This window comes from Sinocyclocheilus anshuiensis, unplaced genomic scaffold (genome assembly GCF_001515605.1).
Source record: "Sinocyclocheilus anshuiensis isolate Anshui unplaced genomic scaffold, SAMN03320099.WGS_v1.1 scaffold1154, whole genome shotgun sequence".
Taxonomy (NCBI): Eukaryota; Metazoa; Chordata; class Actinopteri; order Cypriniformes; family Cyprinidae; genus Sinocyclocheilus; species Sinocyclocheilus anshuiensis.
This window is the reverse complement of record NW_015542345.1, coordinates 1075693-1092110: the sequence shown is the minus strand read 5'-3', so window position 1 is coordinate 1092110 and position 16418 is coordinate 1075693. Positions and strand designations below refer to the sequence as shown.

The 16418-nt window shown below is 37.3% G+C and overlaps 2 protein-coding genes across 4 annotated transcripts in view; both read left to right on the top strand.

The window, feature by feature from the left end:
- The window catches only part of cdkl5 (cyclin dependent kinase like 5), a 35890-nt gene extending 30394 nt beyond the window's left edge, over positions 1 to 5496 (top strand). For 2 of the 3 annotated variants that reach the window (XM_016489827.1, XM_016489828.1), the window contains exons 16-19: positions 231 to 336; positions 1569 to 1691; positions 2882 to 3097; positions 4083 to 5496. In XM_016489827.1, the coding sequence (XP_016345313.1) occupies positions 231 to 336; positions 1569 to 1691; positions 2882 to 3097; positions 4083 to 4460 (823 nt within the window). In that variant the 3' untranslated portion in view covers positions 4461 to 5496. The remainder of the gene's footprint in view (positions 1 to 230; positions 337 to 1568; positions 1692 to 2881; positions 3098 to 4082) is intronic. The other variant, XM_016489830.1, reaches the window with a different exon arrangement.
- Positions 5497 to 9479: 3983 nt separating this feature from the next.
- On the top strand, positions 9480 to 13256 carry rs1a (retinoschisin 1a). Its single transcript, XM_016489826.1, has 6 exons — positions 9480 to 9593; positions 9794 to 9819; positions 9897 to 10017; positions 11513 to 11654; positions 12342 to 12537; positions 12621 to 13256. Exons 1-6 carry the CDS (start codon positions 9539 to 9541, stop codon positions 12771 to 12773), a joined length of 693 nt encoding a protein of 230 aa, XP_016345312.1. The 5' UTR covers positions 9480 to 9538; the 3' UTR covers positions 12774 to 13256.
- The last annotated feature ends 3162 nt before the right edge of the window (positions 13257 to 16418 follow it).

Sequence of the window (16418 nt, the reverse complement as noted above, 5' to 3'; positions counted from 1 at the left end):
ATCTCCCTACTTTTGTCCATATAGTGTACAATAACAAACAAATTGTGAAATAAAAATATTTAAAAAAAATCAAAAATATATATTGACTTTTAATTTAAAAAATTGTGTTTTAATTTTTACAGTAATGAGAATTTATTCAGCAGATGTGCTAAGATAAAATCTTTTTATTTTATTTTATGACCAAAATGCTTTTTTTATGAGATTCAACTTTATAATAATTACTTTTGTAGGAATAATTCAGAGGCCATGGTCATGAACCCACCAGAGGTCCCTAAACAAAAAGAAAAACAAGGTTTCTTTAGAGCCATAAAGAAGAAAAAGAAGAAGTCACAGCCGGTAAGAATGTCCTGTTCATTACTATTCATTCATTTACTCATTACATTTCCCGTTACTCTCAAAAATGGTATCGAAATGCAGTAAGAATATAGTAATGCCTTAGCCAGGAGACAAATAGTTGTATCTCGGCCGAATATTGTCCTATCGTAACAAACCACACATCAATGGAAAGCTTATTTGTGACCCTGGACCACAAAACCAGTCTTAAGTCGCTGGGGTATATTTGTAGAAATAGCCAAAAATACATTGTATGGGTCAAAATTATAGATTTTTCTTTTATGCCAAAAACCATTAGGATATTAAGTAAAGATCATGTTCCATGAAGATATTTTTTAAATTTCCTACTGTAAATATATTAAAACTTAATTTTTTGATTAGACATATGCATTGCTAAGAACTTCATTTGGACAACTTTAAAGGCGATTTGTAAATTTCCTACTGTAAATATATCAAAACTTAATTTTTGATTAGTAATATGCATTGCTAAGAACTTGATTTGGACAACTTTAAAGGTGATTTTCTCAGTATTTAGATTTTTTTGCACCCTTAGATTCCAGATTTTCAAATAGTTGTATCTCAGCCAAATATTGTCCTATCCGAACAAACCATACATCAATGGAAAGCTTATATATTCAGCTTTCAGATTATGTATAAATCTCAATTTCGAAAAATTGACCCTTATGACTGGTTTTGTGGTCCATGGTCACATTTGACATGTATGTATTATGTGTTGCTTAGCTGCTGTGTTGTGTCCTTGTATGTCTGTCTGCTAGTCATTGAACTTAAATGATATATTTATACACAAAGCAATAGTCTAGGATAGAAGAATACTGTCTCTCTTTTTCAATAAAATTGATAGGCGAGCTTTCACCTCATGGTGTCTATTCAGTCATCTCAATCAGCATGTAGGTGACCAGTGCAAAAAGAAAGATGAAGTGGGCATATCATCCCAAAAAGCAGGCTGTCTATTTGTACTTTTGTCCGATTAGTGCCTGACAAAATTCAACAGAGACTCAGTGCAGTTCAGTGCCTTCAGTAGCATTTCCCCATAATAGCCATATGGAGACCATTACAGACCCGAGCAGCATGTGTGTGGCAGAATCTGCCTCTACTGTGCTCTGTCCACAAATATTGAGCCAGAGGACCGTATGTTCATCTGCTGTATTCAACAACAAAAGATGTTTGGTGTTAATAGAATGAGCCACTGGGGTTTTGTGCGTCTTATATTGCAGACGGACGGCAACGCGGGAAGGAACCCGAGCATCAAGAAAAGCCTTTTCCCCCTCTTTAACTCAAAGAATAGCTTAAAGCATAACTCTTCTGTCAAAGTGCTCCCTGTTGTCCCGCAGCCGATGGTATTGCTCACATAAAACCGAACCGCTTTACCAAATAAACACATCTCCATTGCATGTCATGCTAAATGTATAGGTGTTCTATGACTGGATGTCTTTTTGTCATTTTTATATAGTTGTCGTTAGTGTTATTATTTGTATTTATTTTTTTTGCCAGAGCCGTTTTTCCAGATCTACGTTTAAACATTTTAATCAAATCAATCACTTGATATGCTAATTATTTAGTCAAATTAATTTTGTTTATTTAATTTGCTCAGAAATATAGAAATACAATATAGTATTGCAATATATATATTTCTAAATATATTATTATTATTATATATTTTAGTTCTTATAGTTATTTATTTTTTTATTTATATTATATTATGCTGTATTTGCTAAGAAAAAATGCATGAATCATTTTACACATCAAAAAATACTATTATTAGATCATTAATTGGGTTGATGTGTAAATTAATATATCAAATTTTAATTTACAGCCAAAGTAAAACTCTTCTTAAACTGCTCTTTAAGCCGAATGCATCTTTGCACACACCACATTTTATTTATGATCTCAATTGCTGGTAGAACAGACAACAGAAACGTTGATAATGAATGACGAACCATATTAGGTCAAGATTAGGTATTTTTATATATACTGATGTAACAGATCTGGTTCTGTGTGATTTATGATTTACATCACTGCTTAGTTTACTGCCAGCATCGCAAAAGCATCAGCATGTGTTCTGTTAGATGCATGGACCCCATAACCGTCTTTAGCAGCACCTGCTCAAAGAGGATGCACGTTTTCTCATTTACCATTCTCCAAACCTGGGAAAGAGTAGGAGAAGTGGTCCAAATGTTTTCACACCCAAACTCTCTGTCTTCTGTACAAAAACACTCACATTTTTTGGTACAAAAGGTCAGAAACTGGGCACGTCCTGAAACACTCGACTCTTTATCTATCTTCAATAATTCGTCCTCTCCGGATACAGTTGCAAAAGCTGGTCATTGGAATTAAATTCTTAAATGGTTTCCATCTTAAACAAATGCATGCCATGAACTGGTTAAAAGGGCAATATTTCTGCACGTTTCCAGTCTGCTGGCCTAATGCACGTGATTATGGGTGAACTTTTGTTTGGATAGGAGATTTATTGTACATAAATTCCAGTATTCAGTTGGTTTCACTGGTTGTGTGTTTTGATCCGTGTCAGGTTCCTAGTGAGGCCCAGCAAGACCAGCTAGTGATACAAAGACCAGTCAAATCCTCGTCTCATCACAGCAGTCGACACCGCAACCGAGATCGTGACCGGGAACATGACCTGGAAAGGGACCGGGAGCGTGACCGCGATCGAAACCGCGAGAGGGATCGCGATCGTGACAGGGACAACACTTGGCCGCCTGAAAAGCAGACAGATGTGCAGCCTCAGGTAAAAAAAAAACAAAAAACCTTCAGATGAACTGATAGTAAAATCTCCTTGTTTGTTCCTATTAATTTTGAAGGTGTTATTTAATATAACTACATTAGCATCCACAAAAACGTTCTGTTTATGTCGGCGGTCATAGCCTTGTGGGTAGCGCGCTGACATATAACGCTGTTGTGCTTCGGATGTCCCGAGTTCGAGTCCCAGCTCACGGACCTTTCCCGATCCCATCCCCCCTCTCTCTCCCTCATCAATTCCTGTCTACAATACTGTCCTATCCTAAAAACAAAAATGGCAAAAAAACTGTTCTGTTTATTCTAAGCCCATGCTGCAGTTTTGTTGTCAGTTGCTTTAAATGCAGAGCTCTTTAAAGCAGGATGGATTCTGATTCTGATCAGTGATTTATTATTTCATCTGGAAAAAAATTGTTTTGAAAGTGACACTCCTCTGGACTAATTCTCACAGGATTAAGACGATTATTAAAACTTTATAGTTATCGTATTCTAGTTAGTATCTTTGGTGTGAATGGGCCTTTATGCTCACCAAGGCTGCCTTTATTTGATCAAAAATACAATAAATCCAGTAATATTGTGAAATATTTTTACAATTTTAAATAACTGTTTTCTATTTTAATCTATTTGAAAATGCTATTTATTCCTGTGATGCAAAGCCTAATTTTCAGCATTCATTACTCCAGTCTTAAGTGACACATGATTCTTCAGAAATCATACTATGCTGATTTGCTGCTCAAAAACATTTATTATTGTTATCAATGTTGAAAACAGTTGTGCTGCTTAATATTTGTAGAAACCATGATGTGATATTTTTAGAAAGAGAACAGCATTTATTTGAAATTGAACACATTATAAATGTCTTTACTGCCACTTTTGATGCATTCAATGCATCCTGGCTGAATTTTCCTAAAAAAACATCCTTTTTATCTCATGATTGCACACAGACATGCATTATTAATCTTGCTTTCCTGTTGCAGAACCAGCCTCTGAAGTCCCTGCGGAAGCTCCTACACCTCTCTTCTCCTGCTACGTCCAATCAGCCCCCACCTCCCGATCGCTCGGCAGAACTGCGCTTCCAGCCCCTCCCTAACCCCCCTTCCAAAGGAAACCTGAATGAGGCCAGAGGGCTCCCACCGGGCAGCGTCACCCCCAATACCAAGAGCCGCAAACCCCACAACTACCCTCTGCCAGGGCAGATCGAGTCCAGCTGGCACGTTTCCGCACTGAATCGGGCCGAGGGCGCGCCGTACCCAGACCAAATGGCAAACAAAGGTGGGCAGAACGGTATCGGCTTTACCAGAGCCGCCCGCGTGAGAATGCCGAACCTCAACGATTTGAAAGAAACGGCTCTTTAGAGGAGGAAAGCCCACTAGTGGCCTCTAATGTACTCGGTTTCTCCTTTTCCTTCCTGGCTACCTATGGAATGCTATTGTTCATCCAGTGGTACACAATGCCACTTCTGGCCAGAAGGTGGCAATAGTTATGTCTCAGATTTGTTTTTTAAAGCATCCACATTTGATAGAATTTGTATTCTTGTTCATTATACCTGGGTTCAGTTTTCTGTTGAATATATCTTATTGACAATGATATGAATCTATGTATTTGTATATGGAAACTTAGGGATGGGGGACAACAAAAAAATCTGTGGAATTGTAAGAGCTTTAGTTTATACACAAGAGAATGTATAAATATTTAATGTGTAATAATTCTATATTTCATGGAGATTATTTAATGAATTATTGGTGTGTTAATAGTTACAATGTACAGAGTGCATTTTATGGTTGTAACAAAAGTACTTTATTGTTTCTGAATTATTTTCCTCTCTTTACCGAACATTGTTTTCTGATATGAATTCTCAGTGCAGACTAGGTCTATATTCCACACTGTCTCATACCGCAGGTTATTAAATCAGTCGGTTATTGAATCATCACTATTTAAAACATACGACAGCATATCGGCAACTACTGATGCTTCCTAACCAGGTTCTGTGTTACTTTTCATGCGAGACCATTAAATCCACGTCCCATGATGGCTATTTGTCTCACTTTACCCGTAGCCCGTGTCTTACAGTGTTTCTCCACTTCCCATGAGCTTGGCATTCAAAACCTCACACATTGGGATCAGATAGTGCTGGTTTTTAGCAGGAGTTCATTAGAGCCCAGATCCCTGAAGAGCTGGATTTCCTGTGAAAAATGAATTTCAACTGAGGCCCCCGGGGCCTCACCGTGTCTCCCTCTGCGATCTAAACCCCACCAGCTGGTGAATAAGTGTGACTTTGCCTGTGGCACAAGCGATGGCTTACAAGGTTGTGTCAGTTAAGTCTGTATCTCTATCCCAACGTGACTTGCACGTGTGCATGATTCTTTTAACAAACCGAATAACTGGCGGGTTTAGTTTAACGGCATGTTTTTGAAGAGATAAAAGCATTGCCTCAGGACCTGGTAAAAGGGTTTCAAAGACGTAATGCAGTTATTGATCTGTTAGCGGGGAGGTCAGGTGGGAGATGCAGTGAGATTTTTGAGCGGCCTCTGAAATGCAGCACATTTTCATTCAGGCTTTCAGTGTTTGCTATAGATTTATTCCATTGTTTCGTTAAATTCTATTCTACTAATATAGATTGAAATGAGATGGGTATAAAATATGCAAAATAGCTATATTAAGAGTTCCAGGCATTTGAATACCAATGCAAACAGAGCAATATATCATGACTTTGAGGTGAATTTATCATCCTTCATAGAGTTGCTTTGGAGTATTACCATTTTTATTCATCAACATATTCATCATCACGAAAGGCACTTTGCTTAACAACTGAAGTTTCTCACTAAATCCCCCCCATGATAGTGACAGGGCACTTTCATTTTAATAACTCTAGTGAAACGTGTCCTTGAATATTTTTCCGGAAACTTTTTATTTATTTATTTATTTTTATTAGTATTGTTTGTCAATGGTGCACTTTAAACAGACATTTCACAGGTGTTTGTGTTGATATGGTGTTTGATTAAAACAGAACTTTGTATCTATCTAATCTTCTACCTTACCTACCTACAGTATATGAGCTCTGTCGTTCACAGGACTGGATTTGAAACTTTTATGTTCAAGTTACACATTCAAATACAGTATTTTTGACATTTACATCATGTTGTTTTTTTTAAATCTGTTCTCATTTCTATCTTTGATTCTGTTGTCTCAGCGCTATTTCAATGTGTTATGCATAATGAAGTTAATTTTCAGTAACATCTCGAACTATTTGTATTCCATACATCTTACTTCAAATATCTGACATCTGTTAAACGTTTTCTTGGTTAAACTGCCATGCAATAACAAACTGTTAATTTTTGTCTTGTAGGAAGAGATGAGAGTTTCACAAAGTTTAAAAGTCTCTTTCTGGAACCTCTTGTTTTCTTGTTGCATATTTTCAGGTTAATATTAGTGACATGAAACACTTTGTTCCTGAGTAATGCGGTCTGCCTGTTTCAAAGGCAGAGTATTACAATGTGATTCCATCACTCCTGGACTAACACCTTGTCCATAAACGCTCTGACATGCTTTAATCTGCAGTACATTGGCACAGTGTGTCTCTGCGGTGCCAGGTAATCCCCCCATCAGCCAGCTGTTAGGACTGCCAAGATAAATAGTTTGGCTGTCTCCAGCTGTGGTGAGGTCGTCTGTGAGTGGTAATCTATGACCAGCCTTGTTAACCTGCTACAAGACCTACATCTGCAGCATGTAGAATGTCACCGATTCTGGTTTGCCAAGCCCTCTTATTTTATTTTTAATGTTATGATTTTTTTCCTCATTAAAAATCAACTGATGTGGAATCATGCTAACAAAAGATCAGAGAAAAATCTACCTGTTCCCTATCCCAGAGTACAAAATGATTTCGAAAGCTTTAGTTTTAAGCACTAAAATACAAACCTGACCTTTGAAGGGCTGCGTCTACCAACATTTCTGTCAAAATTAAGCCTGATAGTCGTGTAATATAGAGTGAATAGATAACTGTTTTTAGAGTTTGGGGTCAGTCTGTTTTTTTTGTTTTTGAAGAAGAAGAAATTAATATTTTATTTAGGATGCAATAAAATGATCAAAAGTGACAGTAAAGACATTTAAAAAATACATTTTAAACATTGATAACAAATAATAATATATGTTTCCTGAGCACCAAATCAGTATATTAGAAAGATTTTCTGAAGGATATTGCGACAATGAAGGCTGAAGTAATGACTGCTGAAAATTTTGCCTTATTATTACATGAACAAACTGCATTTTAAAATGTATAGAAAACAGTTGAAATTGTAATAATATTTTACAATATTCCTGTTTTTACTGTATTTTTGAACAAATAAATGCAGCCTTGGTACGCATAAGACCCTTCGTTCAAAAACCTTACCAACTCCAAACTTTTGAACGGTAAGCTGAATCTATTATCTGTATATTCTCTCTTGAATACAAGATGATGTTGTAGCCATTTGGATTTGGATTTTAAAATGACACTGACAAATTGTGTCCCACTTTACTTCTGTTCACCGTATATATGGACTGAATGAGCTGCCTTAAATGTATGTTGAAGGATATTTTGAAGGTGATTTAGAGTGCTACTTGGTTCGCTGCCATATTGAAGTATACCTGCAGGTACTGACAACTCATCTGTCATGGTTTAAAAGCCATAGACAGCTTGTCTTATATTGGCTTGTAGCATCTATCATCCAAAGAGGATGCCTGTTAGCTTTCAAGTGTCTGAGCTGTTGAATGCAGGGATATAAACATTCAGGTTCATCCCCAGAAGCGCACGGAATAGATTAAATATATTGGACATCTTCACTGATTCTCATATTTGTTCATTTTCTGTGGCGTGGCAATGACTAGAAGCTGTATCCTCTTAGAATGTAATGTTTAACTTTTTTTTTTCTTTCAGTTTACCATTGGACAAATGTTTATATATGCATAAGAATGTAAGTCTTTAGCTCAAATAAGGCCCAGTGGTCAGCTGCATCTTTCATGGTTATCGAAAAACAGGTCTCTCTTTTCTACTTTAGACATTTTATATTGTTTATTCCACCTTTAAGTATTGAAATTGCTGCCACTTTTTCGTCTAAAGCAGTTGACGTGCCAACTAAAGCCATTGTGAAGTCATGCAAGGCCAAAAGTTTACAATCTATCAGGAACAAGAGTTTATTCTGTCAGATGAGTTCACAGACATATCTGATATTCTTTTTTTTTTTTTTGCGGACTTTTGAGTCTGTCATAAAATGTACTTAGAAAGACATGTTTTGTTTTGTTTAAATGTTAAGACTGTTCCTATTAGATGTAGAACTGTTTGAATCCTGTTTGCTGAATTGAGAACATGATCCATCCCTAAATTGTGTCCTTACCCCTTCTGCTTGACAGGATTGTTGTCAAAAATCCAACCGATCAGGATGTGACTTCCATTTAGACAACAGCCACATCATTTTGGTTACATCTTTAAGTTCCACACAGAATCTGCACATTTCTTCACATCCCTCAGCTGCTTGCATGTCCGTTTGTGACGCATTTTGGCTTTTAAATGTTGCTTTGAATTACCATTAAGAGTCTAGTATTCTTAGTTTTATTTAAAACACACTTTCATATTTATTTCCGCCCCAAAATCAGCACAGATAAAAGTGCAGATTCCGTCTGGGCCTTCATCTATCCAATTAATTGAGTCTGTAAACTGAAAGTTATTTGCTTATAACTTTATTCACCAATGCACAAGATTGATCTCAAACGTAATCAGCACCACTCACTCAGCACTTTGTCTATGTCTTTTGTGAAGACTATTTGTCTGTGTGTTCTCTTTAGGGTACAAGTGGGAAACAGCACCCTAACGTTTAATTTAAGTCCAGGCATGTCTGACTCCAACAGCATTTATAATGTATATTCTGCTGTAATTAATAACAATTAAAACAATGTCTACCCAACTATGTTCCAGCATGCATCATTTCATTGCAAACACCTTTGTGTAATGTCTTTGAGATCATTAATAAAATAAAACAATGAAGACCTGTACATAACAAAAGGATAATTTATCATGAGCCACATTAGCAGCAACTGCAGAAGAAAAATGAACAAAGAAACTTGTCTCTCCATCAAATGGGCTGGCATATTGTATGTAGTGGTTTGCATCAACAGATTGCTGGGGAAGTTGAATTGAGTTAATTGCATGCACTGAACCATTAACTGGGTCACAGAAGGTGACCATCCGGCTTTATAATTAGGGATCATTTGGCAATTTCTCTCTTTTTTAACAGACAAGGGTCGGACTGGGATGTGAACAATTTCAAACTAGCTTTCAGCAGCAAAGGGAGGAGCTTTGAGATGAAGGGCATTAGATAAGGCCATTAGTGCTCTGTGGATTACAGTAATCCAGCCCCTTTAATATCAGTGCGGTGGTCCACCACTCGAAAAATAAACCATCATGGAGTACAGACTGCCGAACATGTTACTGTTAGCCATCCTGCTGGTGTCTGAAGGTATGTGTCAATTTCACAATAGTAGCAGAAATGTTCAATTTAATCAGATTTATTTTGGATTTAATCAGATTTCATTCTTGATTAAAGAAAGAAAAAATGTTAACTTCAAATAAAGATGATAGTGAATGTTAAATGTTAATAAAACATATCCCACCTGAATTACAATTTCTTGCTCTTTTACTCTTCCACATTTTGTCCAGGTTTTTTTGGGCTGCAAGCGCAAGAGGTAATTAAATGCATTTGATATTGATATCAGAGACAATTAAAAGTGAAATATTGATGACAATGTTCATATGTGCTTAGGATGGCGAGGGCAACGACACATGGGCTGGGAAAACCTGCAAGTGTGACCGTGATTCCTCTAGCAAGTTGCTTTCCAAAGGTTCTTCATCAAGTAGGGGACAGGAGATGGACTGCATTCCAGGTAAGAAAGAGAAAGAGACTTTAAGAAATATGGATTCAAGGAATCACATTGCTGTTTTTTTATTTTCTAAACTGTAATAAGCACTTATCGTAACCTGAATGTGAGGGTTTGTAGGCTTTGTCCTGGTTTGGACAAACTCCACTCTGCCACTATGAAGTATTTTGGTTCAAAATGTGTCAAACAAATATATAATGAATCAGCTTTCTTCTAGATAGTGTTGTTTTTACTGGCTTTATTGTGAATCAAATACCACTCAAATCCGTTTTGTCAGGAGAGCGAAATTTGTGAATGGGGCTTTGCGCTAACTTTGACTCTTTGGGAACTGAGATGGATGGATTTAGTTAGTGCTAGCTGGTGCCCTTTGGAAACAGAAGGCAGGACATGTGTGAATGAGCTGGCTCCCGGACAAGCCCTCGCCTGCAGTGGCACAGAAAGTCATTAATCATTTGGTTGCAGCTTCACCTGGGCCATTGGCACACCACCACAGGGCAGACATGCTCCATTAACACAGAGCAGCTTGCTTTCTCAGTCCTCAGAGACTGATGTGTTAGAATCAACTGAAAGGGAGGAAAGTTGAGGAAAAAAATAAAGATGGAGCAAGAATCAGAGATGGACCGGATGCTTGTTCATAATCCCATTATGCTGAGAGTTCCCGAGATTACCAAGACTAGAATAGGACCTGCCAATCAAACCGCATTGACCATTAAAAGGAATCGTTCACCCCAAAAATTAAGATCATTTATGTCATCACAAATCTATATGACTTACTGTGCAAGAATGTTGGGAACCAAAGAGTTGCAGTTCCCATTGTATTTTTTGACCATGGAAGTTAATGGGAACCAAAACTGTTTGGTTACCGATATTCTTCAAATGACGATGAGCAAATTGAAATGTAATTTTTAGGGTGGACTTTCCTGTTAAGTGTTGATTTTGCAGAGATTTTTTTTTTTTTAATAGAATTCATGATTTTGATTCTGAATGCATTCATTTTCATTTGATTTGATCAAAACCGGAAGTTGGCATGTCAAAAAGAACATCCTAAATCCTGGAAAAGTGGGACTGTTATGTAAAAACACTGCTGTATGACTGGAGCTTAAGTGTGTGGAACGTGACCATCTGTCAACCTAAAGTCTTAATGGATGTTGATCTTTCACTATGTGGAACTAAAGCTTTTGGGATTGCGAAGTCACGAGCAGAAGAGTGGAAGCACGGAATTACAGAGCCGCCAGATTAATGCTTTGTCCATTTCTCTTTAACACAACATGACAAAGAAATCTCTCTGATTGCGTGACTAATGTTTCATTAAGCCCCGTCAGACATTTTAGAAATCCTGCAGGCTTTTGTTGAATATTCCTGTTCATAGATTTGTGTTATTTGGAACTGCCTGTAGTCAGAAAGCCTGGTTTGATCCAAACTGACAGAGGTGCATATTTATAGTTTTACTATATAGTTTAGCAAAGCTAAATATTAACCACATTCTCAATTTACTGTCCAGAGTGTCCCTACCATAAGCCCCTGGGTTTCGAGGCAGGATCGGTGACTTCAGATCAGATCAGCTGCTCTAATGAAGACGAGTACACAGGCTGGTTCTCCTCATGGGTTCCAAGCAAAGCAAGGCTCAACAACCAAGGATTTGGGTGAGTTCTCTGAAATATTGCTAATTATGGCAGCTGTTGAAACAGAAGTCATGAGTTTCAGTTAAAGAGTCAATTAGCTTTTTTTTTTTTGATAGCCATTGGATTTTTTTTAACTATATAAGTCTAATGTGCATTAGCATGATTTTTAAGTATGAATTTATTTAGTACTGACAGATTTACAGATTTTATTGCAGATTCCACATATCTCAAACTCTTTCATAACCATTGAAATAATATTACAAAAAAAAATCGTAAATATATATATAAATAAATAATTACACTACAGTTTAAACTTTTGGGATCATTATGATTTTTAAAATAAATTAATACTTTTATTCAGCAAGGACATTAAATATTGTAATGATTTCTGAATTATCATTTGTCAATGAAGACTGGAGTAATGGCTGGTGAATATTCAGCTTTGCCATGATAAATTACATTTTAAAATGTATTAAAATAGAAAACAGTTCTTTTAAATTGTAATATTTTACAGTATTACTGTTTTACTGTATTTTTGATCAAATGAATGCAGCCTTTGAGAGCATAAGAGACTTCTTTCAAAAACTTTAAGAAATCTTACAAACCCCAAACTTTTAGTGTAGTATTATTGAAGCAATCTTAAGGAGCCTTGGTCTATGCGATCTGTGATTTTCTTTTGCATTTATAGATTATTCTCTCCTCTCCTAGGTGTGCCTGGCTGTCTAAATTCCAGGATACCAACCAGTGGCTTCAGATTGATCTGAAGGAGGTCAAAGTGGTTTCTGGTATCCTGACCCAGGGCCGCTGTGACTCTGATGAGTGGATTACTAAGTACACTATGCAGTACCGCACCAATGAGAAGCTCAACTGGATCTACTACAAAGACCAAACTGGAAACAACAGGGTAAGACGACAAACAGCCCATCCTGGAATAATAAGGATTGCTATTCCTTTTAAAGTATTGCATAAATATTGTTTTTTCCTCAGGTGTTCTATGGAAACTCTGACCGCTCTTCCACAGTCCAGAACCTGCTGCGTCCACCTATCGTAGCACGTTACATCCGCATCCTCCCTCTCGGCTGGCACACTCGTATCGCCATCCGCATGGAGCTGCTACTTTGCATGAATAAATGCACCTGATCTGGAACATGTCAGCAAAGCCATACCCAACTACTTCCTGTTCCACCTCTTTTCTTGTGTCACAATATGCCAAAGTGAATATCATTGCCCAATCACTGCACTCAATTCATTTATTTTTATTCTCTGGTATTTTTCAAGGAAGAAATGGTCATTAGCATGTGTTACAGTTACATTTATTTGTGTTCAAAGTTACATATAAAGCCCTTTTTTCATGTTATGTTGTATTCATTATATGAAGTTTGTTGCTTTGGCAAATCAGACTTAAAGGTTTTGCTTATCTGGAGAGAGGTGGGAGATCTCATGGAGTGTTGTATTATTGTGTGTTCTAATGTGGTTTGTGATGGTGATGTAGCATGTTTCATTTCCACAGTTTTGACCAAATCCCTTTTTGTATTTACTATGAGCCTACATTGTTTAATTGTGTTTGTGCACTTACCTGAGAAACATTGCCTTTAAATAAAGGAAGTCTCTCTCTGTACCTTGTATACTTTGGTTGTATAATCTATTCACTCTCAAGTTGGACAAAAATAATAAAATATAACAAATATTAATATATTTAAAAAATTGTAGTAAGGGGGGCATGTGGTAAAGGCCCTTAGTGTAACAATACACGCATGGGATGATCCAATGTATTATTAGAGGAAATACAATTAATTTGCTAATACTAAATTTACATTTTGTTTCAAATGAAGTAATCTAATTTCATAAAAATACATCTGATATAGCTTTTAATGATTCGCTTGTATATAAGATAATTTAATTCTACTCAACAGGTGATGTCAAAAAAAAAGGGATGCTTGAAATGTGTTTGAAATGTAATAATTATTTCAAAATAACTTAAATATGCATCAGGGGTATTTTGCCCTATTTCAGAAGGGGTCATCTTACCCAAGGTTTCTCACTTCTCTCAAAAAATAAAAAATAACAAATTTCCCCCAATGTCTAAATTAATTACTGTGTCCATGAATTAGGCTATCCGTCAACAAACATAAAAACATGATATTCTGTTATATACGTTTCCCAGAAAACTGTACATTAACTATCAAATGACATCATCTAAACTGTTCAGATGAAATAAATCTGACAAATGCTGATTAGAAAATATGCTCTTGCTACAAGTTTTTGAGTCGAGTGCGTGCGCATGCGCTTCAAGTCAAATTAAGGAGGCATGCACCTGCTTGTTAGTCATTAGGGGATTGATTAGACATACCTTAAATTGTAGTTTCGCTTCAGCGACTGTTGTTTACACACTCTTCTGATCATCATGAAAGCTCCTAGCCTTAAAAGCAAGCGGTGCACGTCACCCAGAAGTTCCATATCAAGAACCAGAGGACACGCTGCGTTCAGGTACACAGTCCGACAACAGGTGTGTTTTATAGATCCAGTAACTATAACTAGAGAACAAAAGTTGAAAATGTGTGTAAAATGATTGCATATGAAAACAACTGGCTTTCATGCCCAGGTCAATCAGACGGCAGTGGGACGCGTTCATGAGTCCACGGGCGTAAGCAGATATTTGCTGCAGAGAGTGGGGTCCGAGGCCGCGCGTCTCTCGTGTTTCAGCCGCCACAGAGCCATCACGGGGAGGGAGATCCTGGAGGCCTGGGATCAGCTGAGACGCCGCAGAAACTCCGCTGCACTGGCAGGCGCTTGAGTCTTTTTAATAGACGCTTTTAATGTATCTATTTTAATGGATCTGTAAATATTTAACTGTTGAAATAAAAGCCTTTTGTTAAAATGGTGAGCCTTCGTTTATTATAGTCTATGCTGGCTTGTGACATAATCTCTCTTTCCCCCGCCCCCACATACGAAAAAAAAAAAAGGGTGGAAACCCTCGGCTCACTCTAGCCCGCAGTGTGTTTCGTTGTGAAAGCGAAACTACTTTGTTTGGTCTTCCAAAAGAGGACACGACTAGAAATCAGTGGTTAAGTTGTATTTACAACACTGTTCCAGAACAGTTTATCCCAAATATTCAGATGTGTCCAGCGCATTTTATAGAGGACTGTTTCCTGATCCTGGAAGAGTAGACTACAATGCCGGCTGGTCGGACTCACAGACTGTAATTTTTTTTTTTTTGTTTGTTTTTAATTATATTTAAAGAATTTGCCACTGACGATTCAAACGCGAGTTTTGAGCAGTGTAGAGTAGCGCTTGTTGTTTGTAATTTCTCCGATCACAAATGCAGACATGGTTTTATGTTTATGCGGGCGCGTGACACAAATCATCGCCCCGGCCTGACAGGGCATAATCACAGTATGGTAGGGGTGTAACATTTCACACGCTTGAGGTATTTGGCCAATCATAACACACTTTTTGAACCTTAAACCGCATAAACACATTTCATTACACCAAATACACAAAATAATGTTATTTTTAGCAACATCATATGACCCCTTTAATCCTCTTTAAATAAGCAAATTTCGAGTTTTAAGGCTTTTTTCAGCAGTTTTAATGACGTTTTCAAATCAATGTTTTTACAAAAATTGTTACGAAATTGGAAAAAAGTTAGCAACTCTACATTTAACTTCCCTATAATCAAAACATTAATAAACAAAAAAAGCACATATAAAAATATACCTTTGTGAATCCGTATCTGCAAGAACATCAAAAACTTAGACACTAATAATATAAATCATACTTTTAAATTCAGTTTGAAAAAAAAAAAAAAACTTTTTGACCGGACCAGTTGCACCCCTCTAAGGACGGCCCTGTCGCTCACGAACAAGGCCGGCCGACTGAATTCGTCATATCAATACATCTCGTTCGTAACACAAAGGAGGTGGAGGAAGCATTATAAACAAAATAATTATTTATAGTGTATAATTATATAACATGACTGAAGACTCTTTCTATCTCTTGTGAACGTCATGTTTTCCTATCTCTCGTTAACGTCAGTTATTGATAAAATTAAGGAAAAAAATTATAGATCTGAGTTGTCCTGTATGGAGGAAACACCTAAATACTCTTATGCCGAGTTCACACTGCATGATTTTCAAACTCGTCGGATCAGCAACCGGTTCTTGACTCGAGAACGAGAACCGCTCCAGCAGTGGGCGTGTACGTTCGTTATCCGGCTGCTCTGCTCGTGTTCATCTTCAGTTCTCTCTTCACAGCAGTTCAGTCAGTGTACTGTTTGAGTAAATAAATTACTCCGGGATATTGGTTTATTTCGACTCAGAGGGAGTGTCAGCCATGTTAAAAAAGTGAATAACTTAAGTAATTTGTGGATTAATGCTTACTGGAGACGCGAACCGTTTCAAATGATTCAGTCAGATTTGGTGAACTGGTTCAACCGGTTCACTAAGAAGAACCGGTTAAATCGAACGATTCGTTCGCGAACCGGACATCACTACTGTGTTCACATTGCACGATGGATCGGCGACAGGAGGTTACACACTGCATGACTTTACAATAGGAAGAATCGCCGACAGCTCTGTCTGGTCCGCAAACTACGTTTCACAACAAAACACTCCAGAAGTGATAAGGAAATAACGCGAGAACCCGCGTGCGTCAGACCGGAGTTCTCGAGCAAGACTGGAATTATAAAATCGGCAAAGTGTCCGCAATTCCCTCAGATTGCGTCTTTGATCATTCACACTACATGATTGTCACCTGCGTGAACGAGCACCGATTTCCCTCCGATTT